At 25.3% G+C, this 10,396-nt stretch overlaps 3 protein-coding genes across 10 annotated transcripts in view; 2 read left to right on the top strand and 1 right to left on the bottom strand.

The window, feature by feature from the left end:
• The first annotated feature begins 575 nt into the window (after window positions 1-575).
• LOC143181604 (uncharacterized) lies at window positions 576-3,398 on the top strand. The gene is made up of 6 exons (XM_076382118.1): window positions 576-784; window positions 907-1,280; window positions 1,368-1,713; window positions 1,810-1,974; window positions 2,239-2,406; window positions 2,467-3,398. The coding sequence occupies exons 1-6, from the start codon at window positions 622-624 to the stop codon at window positions 3,240-3,242; spliced, it is 1,992 nt and encodes a 663-aa protein (XP_076238233.1). The 5' UTR covers window positions 576-621; the 3' UTR covers window positions 3,243-3,398.
• Window positions 3,399-5,297: 1,899 nt separating this feature from the next.
• Window positions 5,298-6,169, bottom strand: LOC143181664 (chromobox protein homolog 1-like). 3 transcript variants are annotated; one of them, XM_076382195.1, is made up of 4 exons: window positions 6,061-6,169; window positions 5,806-5,983; window positions 5,572-5,733; window positions 5,298-5,444 (listed from the first exon to the last, which is right to left on the bottom strand). In XM_076382195.1, the coding sequence occupies exons 2-3, from the start codon at window positions 5,925-5,927 to the stop codon at window positions 5,610-5,612; spliced, it is 246 nt and encodes an 81-aa protein (XP_076238310.1). In that variant the 5' UTR covers window positions 5,928-5,983; window positions 6,061-6,169; the 3' UTR covers window positions 5,298-5,444; window positions 5,572-5,609. The 3 variants fall into 3 exon arrangements, with proteins under 3 accessions (XP_076238310.1, XP_076238311.1, XP_076238309.1); XM_076382196.1 differs by having other exon boundaries at window positions 5,298-5,532; window positions 5,608-5,733; XM_076382194.1 differs by having other exon boundaries at window positions 5,298-5,733.
• Window positions 6,170-7,221: 1,052 nt separating this feature from the next.
• Window positions 7,222-10,396, top strand: part of Hrb87f (Heterogeneous nuclear ribonucleoprotein at 87F) — a 38,144-nt gene continuing 34,969 nt past the window's right edge. For 5 of the 6 annotated variants that reach the window (XR_013002273.1, XR_013002274.1, XM_076381731.1 and 2 more), the window contains exons 1-2: window positions 7,222-7,360; window positions 9,775-9,986. Coding sequence is in view for 4 of the 6 variants with exons in the window: in XM_076381731.1 (XP_076237846.1) it covers window positions 7,340-7,360; window positions 9,775-9,986 (233 nt within the window). In the remaining 2 variants the exon portion in view is untranslated. Of the gene's footprint in view, window positions 7,361-7,795; window positions 7,922-9,774; window positions 9,987-10,396 lie in introns of those variants that run through there. The other variant, XM_076381732.1, reaches the window with a different exon arrangement.

Here is a 10,396-nt window from a genome sequence, read left to right as displayed (position 1 = left end):
TAACATGTCAAGTACATTTTACGTTTAATTTTTCAATTTGTCTGACTCCTAAAGTAATGCTCAATTCACAAATTTTCTGTAACACACATTAAAAGCTAATGTATATTGGCCTTATTCGATTTCAATAATTTATATGATCGGAACAATCACAGTTTTTGCGAATGTACTTAGAGAATATTTTTATACTAAAAGTGTCTTCGTTAGGATTTAAACTTTACCGCAGTTTACCGATATTTACCGTAGTTCCCCGAATATGGCCGAATGGACCTTTAAATTCGTTGGGTAGTTTCCTCTCTTTCTACGCTCGGCATATTGCCTTCTGTATGTAACCTGCTCGTTTATGCCATTGGTTAAATTGACAATGCATTTAGGTTTGTCAATTTTTACGTTGTATAGTAATATATTTATTACTGTTCTCAACATTTTTAACTTTTTAAATGTGCCTTTAAAAGTTAATGAAACAAAAATATTTGTATGTATGTACATACATACATATTAAAAACAGCAATAACTGAATATATGTGCATAATCGCCTTATTTTATTTTACAAATGTGAAATGTGGGTGTACAAAGTAATAAATTAAGCATTTATTAAGAAATTATAATTATAAACATTTTATAATGAACGAAGAATGCCCTAGTTGTAAACGAGTAACAAATACATCATGTTCGAGACTTGTAAAAGACAGTTGTGGCCATACCAAATGTCGTATGTGTCTATTGTATGAAGATGAAGGCTGCAAAATTTGTAATAAAAACTGTATATTGAATGCTAAAAACTATGGTAAAAAAATTACTTCATGTTATATATTTAATATAAGCTTATTATTGATTATTATTATATTAATTTTGCATTGTATTTCAGTAAATCATTATATCAAATATCATTTATTTATATTTTTCCAGATTTTCAGTCTTCTGTAAAAGAACATACAGATAATGTTACTGGTTCCAGCATTAATAGTAAATGTAATAGAGAAGTAGTATTACCTTTGGAATTAGTCATTCATAAACATTCTAAACTTAAAGATCATAATTTTGAACTCATTTTGAATGATTGTACAAGTAATTCTGAAATATATTATGAAAATACATGTAATAAAAACAAAGAGATATGTAAATCTTCTCCTACTGATACTAAGAATAATGACATTGTAAATAAATCATATGTTTCCAAAGTTGAAACTAACAATGTACATTTGAATGTACGTACACATTTAACTAGTAATGTACCAACAGAATTACTGTCTTATAGTAAAACAACAGAAAATAGCACTTCTGTAAGTTTAAAAATTTATATATGATGTTTGAAAAATATCCAGATATTTGTAATAAATTATAATTAATTATAACAAATTGTTTTATAGGAAAATAAAACAGAGTTGTCAATTAAAGGAAAGTTGGTGAGAAATAAGTCAATAAAATGTTATGATCGCAGTCATATTTCAGTAATACCAGGAACACCAGAAAAATACAAGTGCAATATTTGTAATAAAATTTTTCGAAATAAAAAAGGGAAGTGCTATCATGATACTTGTGTAACAGGTATTAGGCCTTATGAATGTATTTTTTGTGATAGAACATTTATTAAACGTTCCCACTTCGAATATCATGAAAGAATTCACAGGGGATATAAACCATTTAAGTGTCATCTTTGTGAAAAAGCATTTCCTCAACAAAATAAACTTAATAGACATATGTATTCGCATACTAGTAAGTTTACGTGATACAACTCATATAATTTTTTATTAAGATTTAATAGCTGTACGAGTATTAATGAAAACAAACTTATTGAATACAATTGTTTAGAAGAAAAACGGTTTGTTTGTCCTACATGTAACAAGGGATATATTAAACGAGATGACTTAAAAAATCATTTAAATGTACATAATGATAAAACATATACTTGCAAAGCATGCGAAAAAACTTTTAGAGTATTGACTAACTTAAAACGCCACTTAAAAACACATACAAGTAAGTATGAATGCATACAAAAATTTTTTAGTTCATTGTAATATAAGTAACAAAAATATCTGTATAAAAAGTTTAAAAAATATCTTAAAATATTTTGTTTCTAATTCTAAATTTTTATTTTATATTAATGTTTATTTAGTAATTATTTACATATTATGCATGTAATGAAGTCATGTTGGTTAATTAACGTTATATTATATAAATACAAATGAAGTGTAGAAAATTAAAGTTTATTGACTTGTTAAGCATTTTCATATGTTATAGGTGAAAGACCACATGTATGTGATCAATGTACTAAAAGTTTCAAAGATAAATCATTATTAATTCGACATAAAAAGACACATGGAAAAGATCGCCCATTCTCATGTGCGCACTGTAGTCGAGTCTTTTTGTCTAAAAGTGAACTAAGGCGTCATTTAACAGTGCATTCAGGTATGTTATAACTAATAGAATATAATTTTCTACCATAGTAATGTATACAATTTATTTTAGATGAAAAACCATTCTCTTGTAAATACTGCCAAACTGTATTTAGAAGGAAAGATAATTTGCATCGTCATGTTAGACATCATCATCCAGAAAATCCACCTTCTAATACCGTTGATAAAGTACAGAGTAATGAATCTAATATAAACACAAATTTAGAAAAAACTAAACAGATAAATTCAAAGCAGAAACTAAAAACAAAGAAAGTACAAAAGATTACTTACAATTCATTACCAAAAAGTTCAGCTAAAGTATCAGTAGTTTGTGTAAATTCTCGTGATCAGATTAGTTCAAGATTAGATTCAATGGGTAATATTACACCTGTTATAAGAACTACCAGTGAAGTAAGCAATGCAGTTCCTGTCATTAATGGACCAATTAGCATTAAAAAATCAGAAAATAAGACTGACACTAGAAAAAAGATGTTTACATACACAGAACCAATACCTGTTGCTGAAGCTGTTGTAATAAATAAACGAATTGAAGAAAAGTTGTACCCACAGAATGCAGCCAGTCATAATTATTTTTTTCGAAATTGCTTAAATTGTATAGATAAATCATATCCTATTTCTGTAAATCAAACATTCTCCACAACGCTTGATATAAAAAATTCTGCACACAAAACAGCTTCCTATGAAAATTCATTTTCTGAATCAAATTCAAGTACAAAAATAAATCTTAAATGCTACAGTGAAGACAAATTAATTTGTAATGAAAAGGAAATCAAACTAAAACCTGAGAATGAAAATAAAAATTTAGTGATCAATTCCAATGAAATTTGAACTCTGAATATAAGCAATAATAATGTATTCTAAAAGGATAAACCAATCTGGACACCTTTAAATCAGAAAGAAACATAGATACCACAAAATCTTTAAATCACAAAAATAAACTGTTTAACAATAAAATGACAAAAGTGAAAAGTAACATTTTGAATAATTTTGAAACTATAATAGGAAAAAATAAACTAAATAATATACTAAACATATGATTCACATAAATGTCCTCACCTGTGAGAATGTACAATTTGACAAATTTCATAAGATATTGGGAAAAAGTTTAATTCTAATTTGTACATTTATTTATGGAATTTATTTACAGAATTAAAAATTCACTGTTAATAATTTATAAATTATTATGTTATTTATTTTTTTAATTATTTTAAACTACACTCCTAAAAATGCAAGCAATAATACGTTGTTCTAACTTATTATATGATTATAACTTTAAACAATGTATTATTACAATTACTTTAAATAAAGTATTCTTATGAAACAGATATAAAAGTAATAAAAGAGATAAAACGATAGATAAATATAAAATATTAAAAAAAGATTAACAAAAGTTTGTAGATAAAATTTCGAAAATCATTTACGATCATTTCTTTCTTATTTACTATTTGTTAGTTATTCTTACTTTAATCTTAATAAAAGATTGTTCAAATTTATTAGTAATAAAATAATATAATTGTTAATTTACAATGTTAATGTAATAATGTACATGTATATGTAATACAATTTCTCTGATATTTGTGATATTTATATTTACATTATATACAGTGTGTAACACATATAGCCTTCGATATTTTAAGAAGTGGTTGAATATACAACTTCAAGCACAAAATGACCCATGACATAGTGACCAATCTGTCTTTGTTTTGCAATAACAATGCTTTAAAGTTAACACATCTATATGTATACTAAACTAACAATCAAAAGACTATAATTTTACAGATGCATTAAAGGACAGAAATAGAGCAAAAAATTTTTAAACATTTTGTTGTATTTCTTATGTTTTACCTTTTATAAAGCTTTAGAAATCCAAGATACTTGTAGAAAATGGATCGCGGAGTTTGAAAGTTTTATAAAAGTTAAACCATAAAAAATATAACAAAATCCATTAAATTTTTTGCTCTATTTTTGCTCTTCAACACATCTGTAAAATTACAAAATCCTCTGATTGTTAATTTAGCATATACAATGTGTCCATTCATAAATATCCAAACAAATATTTCGTAAATAGTTGAAGCTACAAAGAAGTTCAATAAAAGAAATTTACATGGCTTTAAGTCAGCTATAAGGTATACAGAAATTATTTTTTTTTATTTGTGACCTTTCCGAGTTATGAAGGTCAATTTAGATTTTTCATATGGATATGTATACAATTTTTTATATACATAGTAAAGGTCATTTGCAACCAAAATGCCATTTTGTTACAAGTTTCTATACATCTTGTACTTCACTTAATACTGTATAAGTATGTTAACTTTAAGGCATTATTATTGCAAAACGAAGACAGATCAGACCCTATGTCATAAAACATTTTGATTCTATTTGATTCACTAATTATTTAATCTTGCAATAATAAAATACATGTAATACCTTAAACTATTATAAAAAACATGTTACGATCATTCTTATTCAAAATAAGCGTTATCATATAATCTGTACATAAATATGTCTTTAAAAAATACATTGAATAAAACAAATTAATTGTATACCCTAGAAGTAAAGTACTGATGTATAAAACATATTGAATGTATTTTAGCTATATATTTTGTTTATTAGAACACACATACATTTTTCTAATATAAACTGCATAAACTGTAAAAAAATTCCAAAGGATGTGACACTATTTGATAATATAAAATTATTGTTTAACATTTCTTGTTATAATTCTATTCTGTTTACTTACAAATTTGAAAACAAACGTTTGAAGGAAGCTAATAACTACAGTTTTATTTTTTTTATATTAAAAAGTAAATCAAAAACCATTTGAAAATGCCAATAATTTTAATATAGATGGTTTTAATTGCTGTCTTTTTCGAACATTTTGATATTACATATAAATTGTATGTTTTTTTTTTTAGTCCTATAACTTAATTCTGTGAATACATTCATCAATATAATGTAAATCTTAAAGTTTATGCATTTATAAGATCCAATGAATTATGCATAAATTATTAACATACGTTTTGCCTTGTGCTGGAATATAATTAACTTATGTATTCATAGAAATCTAATATGTATAATAAGTTTTATGTACACGCCAGGTGCATATAGTGCAATGATCCTGTTCAAATAAGTTATGTTTATTAAGTAAATAATTTACCTATTTATTCGTATTACTTCTCTATTAATTTCATACTTTTATTTTTGATTTTGTTTAGTAACATGCCATGAAAGTCTATCTTCATAGAACTGTATGACTATTTGTGGACAATGCAAATTAGCTTCTTTTGCAGTAACTAAATCCATCTCTTCAGTTCCTTTCCTAAATAAACAAAATCTATGATAATAATAACACAATTATCTTATTTTTTATAAATATTTAACATAAGCTAACCATTTCATTAAAAACATTAGCTCTCCGTTAGAGTCAGCAGCTCCAATAATTTTATCAGGCTCCAATTCTCTTTTGAATCCATAAACTTTATTGTCACAATTAAAATTTTCCATTTTGTTCATCGTAATAGTATTCCAATTATAGTTTAAAAAACATTTTGAATTTTACATTCGTTTACCTACAAAACATCAGTATGCATACAATGAAATTTAGTAAACAACAGAAATATCATTAAGAAAATATTATGGTATATACCTAAAGATTTCCAAAATATAAAACATGATTATGTTTGTATCATATATAATCGAATTTGTATAAAAGCAAATAGCTTGTATCACATTTCTCAAATTTTATAATAAAAAGCATCAAATTATTGATACTATGTAAGTGTCCGACATAATATTATTTAAATATATATCTTGTTTATACGAAACACTTGTTAACTTTGAATCTTCATTCCATTTAACCTCTATATGAAAGGAAACAATATTAAAGGTTAAGTTTTAATGAAAATTTATTAAAAGAGATTAGAAGATTTTTTAATATAATTACTATATATTTTAATTTTCTACGAAATAAATTATGAAATGTTTTGCTTTATTTTTCAAGTAGCAACAAATATAATATATTTCTAGTAATGTCAAATAGTAATTCGTAAAATTGTAATTTCAATTTATAATTACATTAATATACACTTTTACATTACTTTTGATTTTTACATTAATATACATATTTTGCATCATTTTTATTATGTACCTATAATTGTTTCAACTAATATGGTATTGACATTTTTATATGTACTTATACATATATTGATAAATTTTACAATTTATGTTACTTTTATTAAGAAATTCACACTAAACATAAAATTTCAGTAACTAGATATTTCAGATTTCATTCTGTTTTCTTTACTATTTCTTACAAATAATTGGAAATATAAAATACATTTTCTTCTCCTATTTGTATGTAGTTAGAAATACTGACGATTTGTATTTCCGGCGCTGTGTATTAATCATGTTTATCGTAAATATATTTTATTAAATTCTATTAAATAAATTTGTAGGTATATATGTGTATGTATTGTTGGTGTATTAAGCACTACAATTTTTGTAGTAATAATTTAATATAAAATAACAATGTAATATATGAAATTGAGATGAATATTGTTTGAAATTGTGAAGATACGATCACAAATTTTTAGTTGAAACCTTTCTTCATTATAAATCATTAAAATACATTAGAAGTCATAGAATACAACTTGTTATATTTTTCTATATAGCATTTGATATAAATATTGTAAAATATTTTTAAGGAAATACTAAAATAGAATAGGATGTGTATGTGCGCATGCTCAAAGTATTTGTATGGCGGCGACGGTGGCGTTTTACGCATTTGGGGTTTACATAGGTGTTTGAAAGGAGTAGTAATCGATTGGACGACGTGCGTGATCTCCATTTCGTTGCACGTAACTGTTGTGTGAGATTCTTGGTGTTTAAAGTAGCAGAGGGTATCTGGCCCTTTAGAATTGTCTAAAATGGTGAAAATGGAACATGATGTAAGTAAATGAATAATTTAGTACTGTATATTTCTCAAATTTTCAGTCTATACATAAATAACAACCGGAATGAACATGTATTATAGAAGTTGATTCTTTTTTCTATACTTATACGTACATTTTACAAAGTCTAAAATAATTTCATTTATCATTTTATGTATAGTATATTTTTCTTCTTTTTTGTATATTTACATTAGTTACTTAATTTACTATTTATGCTTCTGTTACGAAAATGTTCGGAATTTTCATAGTTACGTGTATACTTATGCAAAATATTGTAATATAACAATGGAGACTACATTATTTGTATTGAATTGACAACATTGTTTATTAAAACATTCCCAACAATGTACAATTAAGTGTATAATAATCATACCAAATATTTATGTGTAGTGTGTGTATGTGTATGTCCAGTTCTAGTATGGCGTATTGTGACGCTACGCCATTTAAGTCGATTTGTGAAATTTACGTACACGCAGCAATCTTCTATCACGCCCTAAATATATTTCAAAAGTTACCGAGTGCTTGGAGAAAACTATTACAGCTCTAATATTTATTATGGTATTATTCCTGCATATGTAAATTCATATTATTTCAAATATTTGTTTCTGTAGATAGGTACTTTGAATATGCATAAAGTCATATTTTATCAATACAATTGTGGGAAATTTGAAGGTTATGATTGTTTTTAGAAAAATACTTTAAATACACAATAAAAGAAATTTTGATATACGATAAAAAGCGAAAAATAGAAAGTCTTAATGAACTTATTAACATTGCAATTAAGGAGATTTTTACATCACCTTTTATAGAGGATAGAAGTAAAAAATAAAGGATTTTCTATGTTTTAATGGTGAATGTTTATATTTATCTTTTTAGTTACCTCTTACAGTTTATTTATTATAATATAAATGCATAATCTTCCTTTTACAAGTTATATAGACATAAATGTTGAATTTAATTTTTTTTTGTGATGTTCAAATATATATAATCCAAAAAAAATAATTACAAAGGTAATTTATGAAGATGCAAGGTATTTGTATGGGATATTTTTGGGAGACATGTTCTACATGTAAAAGCAATCAAAAATATTCATTTGTACATATACCCTGAAACATTTATTTTGTAGTTATACACTATTTTATATTACATACTATGCTCTGCTGATAAGATAAGTCCTGAGATTATTAGATTTGCATGCCAGCTGAGTAATATACTTTATATTATCCTACTTAATATTATTGACTATAGCCTTAATTACTTAGAAGAGTTAAAAATCTTTAGTAGATCTTTAATATGTATGTTTGATGTATGGTTTACGCAGGTACCAATAAGAAGGTTGTCTTTGATATCTATTGTGCATATGAATGTCTTTCATTATCTTCATCTGTAGAATTTACTGTTAAAAAATGTCCTATATATTTAGAAACATTCTATAGTATAAGGAAAGTTCCTTTGTGTTGGATGACACCTAATATTGGACAGTGGTTATAGTTTCGAAAAATGAAAGACAACAAAAAGTAGATGAGACAAGATTAATTCCTTTCAATTAATTAATTTTATATGTTATTACATTCACTAATGGTGCAATAATGATAAAAATTTCACTTTATAAAAACAAATTTTTTTTTTTATAAATTATAACCTGTATTGCATGATATAATATGCAATGTGTTTTTTTTTTATGTATGTTGACTTAAAATGTACAATATATAATTTTTAGTATGTTAGAACTAAAACAATTCTATATTAGAGCTGCTCAGGTGCCAAACTGATCAATTCCATAAAACAAAAAGCAAAGAAAAGTGGCAATATAATAAATAATATATTTTACTATAGTAAATCGTTTAAAAGATTATTGGTTTTATTCCTAAGATATTGAATTCTTGATTCAAAACCTAATTTATCAAAATAGCTTTGGAAATATGTTAAATATTTTTTTATCAACCATACATAGAATTAATATTTTACAACACTAGATTATGTAGGCAAATTTTTCAATTTGTAGATATTTACTATTAGTTATGTACTTTTGTGATAAAAATGAAATTTTTATGGAAAGTGAAATTCATCAGTTCGTAGTTTTTAAAAGGTTCATTTATAACAGTAACTTAAATGTAATGTTAATATTTCATTAATATAGATGTAATTAGTAAATATTTGTCTGAAATACATGTGTAAAATACATGTATAGTCACTGAATGGAATATTATTTTCAAAAAATACTTCCACGCTCATGTTGCTTTTACTATTTTTATTAAATTTATTTTAAACTTTTCTCAATCTGTAAAACTGATTTAACATTTAAAGTATTAATATGAATTTCTCTGCATATGTTCAATAAATTTTTTTTATTCATAAACAAGTTTGATGTTACAATTTAATATTCTAATTTCACACATATTTTGTTTCAGGATGGTAAAAATGAACCAGAGCATGTTAGAAAATTATTCATTGGTGGTTTAGATTATAGAACCACAGATGATTCTCTAAAGAAGCATTTTGAGAAATGGGGAGAAATTGTGGATGTAGTTGTTATGAAAGACCCAAAGACAAAACGGTCCAGAGGGTTTGGATTTATTACTTACTCTCGTGCTCACATGGTGGACGATGCTCAAAATGCAAGGTTGTTTATAATAAATTGAATTTATTCAGATTAGTATTAAGTTTTATCTACATGTATGAAATTTTAGCACATTATAATTACACTATAATTGGGGTCTATATACTTAACAAAGAATTAATAGTAGAATGTAGTAAATAGTAAATAGTTTGCAATTGCTGAGGTAAGTTGGCAGTTGGAAGGAATATAGGTGGATTATGGTTCGCCTTTTCCAACGTCATATACATTAGTGTTGTTTAACTTTATCGCTATTAATTTGCACAAAACAACATAGGCGAGGTTAAAGGGAATTTGAAAAATACTGTTTTGGCCCTTGTACTATCTCCATTGCCAACTTATCAACATCGTATAGTCGCTTTAATGCCGCCCTATCTGTCTGGAATTCTGCTGAATTAACTGATCGTCACTATTTC

Source organism: Calliopsis andreniformis, chromosome 7 (genome assembly GCF_051401765.1).
Source record: "Calliopsis andreniformis isolate RMS-2024a chromosome 7, iyCalAndr_principal, whole genome shotgun sequence".
NCBI lineage: Eukaryota > Metazoa > Arthropoda > Insecta > Hymenoptera > Andrenidae > Calliopsis > Calliopsis andreniformis.
The sequence above is the reverse complement of the archived record's forward strand: the minus strand, read 5'-3'. Positions and strand labels throughout refer to the sequence as shown.

Excerpts from the sequence above, each read along its gene's own strand:
- LOC143181604 (XM_076382118.1), top strand. The coding sequence starts at position 622 with ATGAACGAAGAATGCCCTAGTTGTAAACGAGTAACAAATACATCATGT. Across the intron at positions 785-906 it reads ATTGAATGCTAAAAACTATG|ATTTTCAGTCTTCTGTAAAA; the intron begins GTAAAAAAATTA and ends ATATTTTTCCAG. Across the intron at positions 1,281-1,367 it reads CAACAGAAAATAGCACTTCT|GAAAATAAAACAGAGTTGTC; the intron begins GTAAGTTTAAAA and ends ATTGTTTTATAG.
- LOC143181664 (XM_076382194.1), bottom strand. The coding sequence starts at position 5,927 with ATGAACAAAATGGAAAATTTTAATTGTGACAATAAAGTTTATGGATTC. Across the intron at positions 5,734-5,805 it reads CTAATGTTTTTAATGAAATG|GAAAGGAACTGAAGAGATGG; the intron begins GTTAGCTTATGT and ends TTGTTTATTTAG.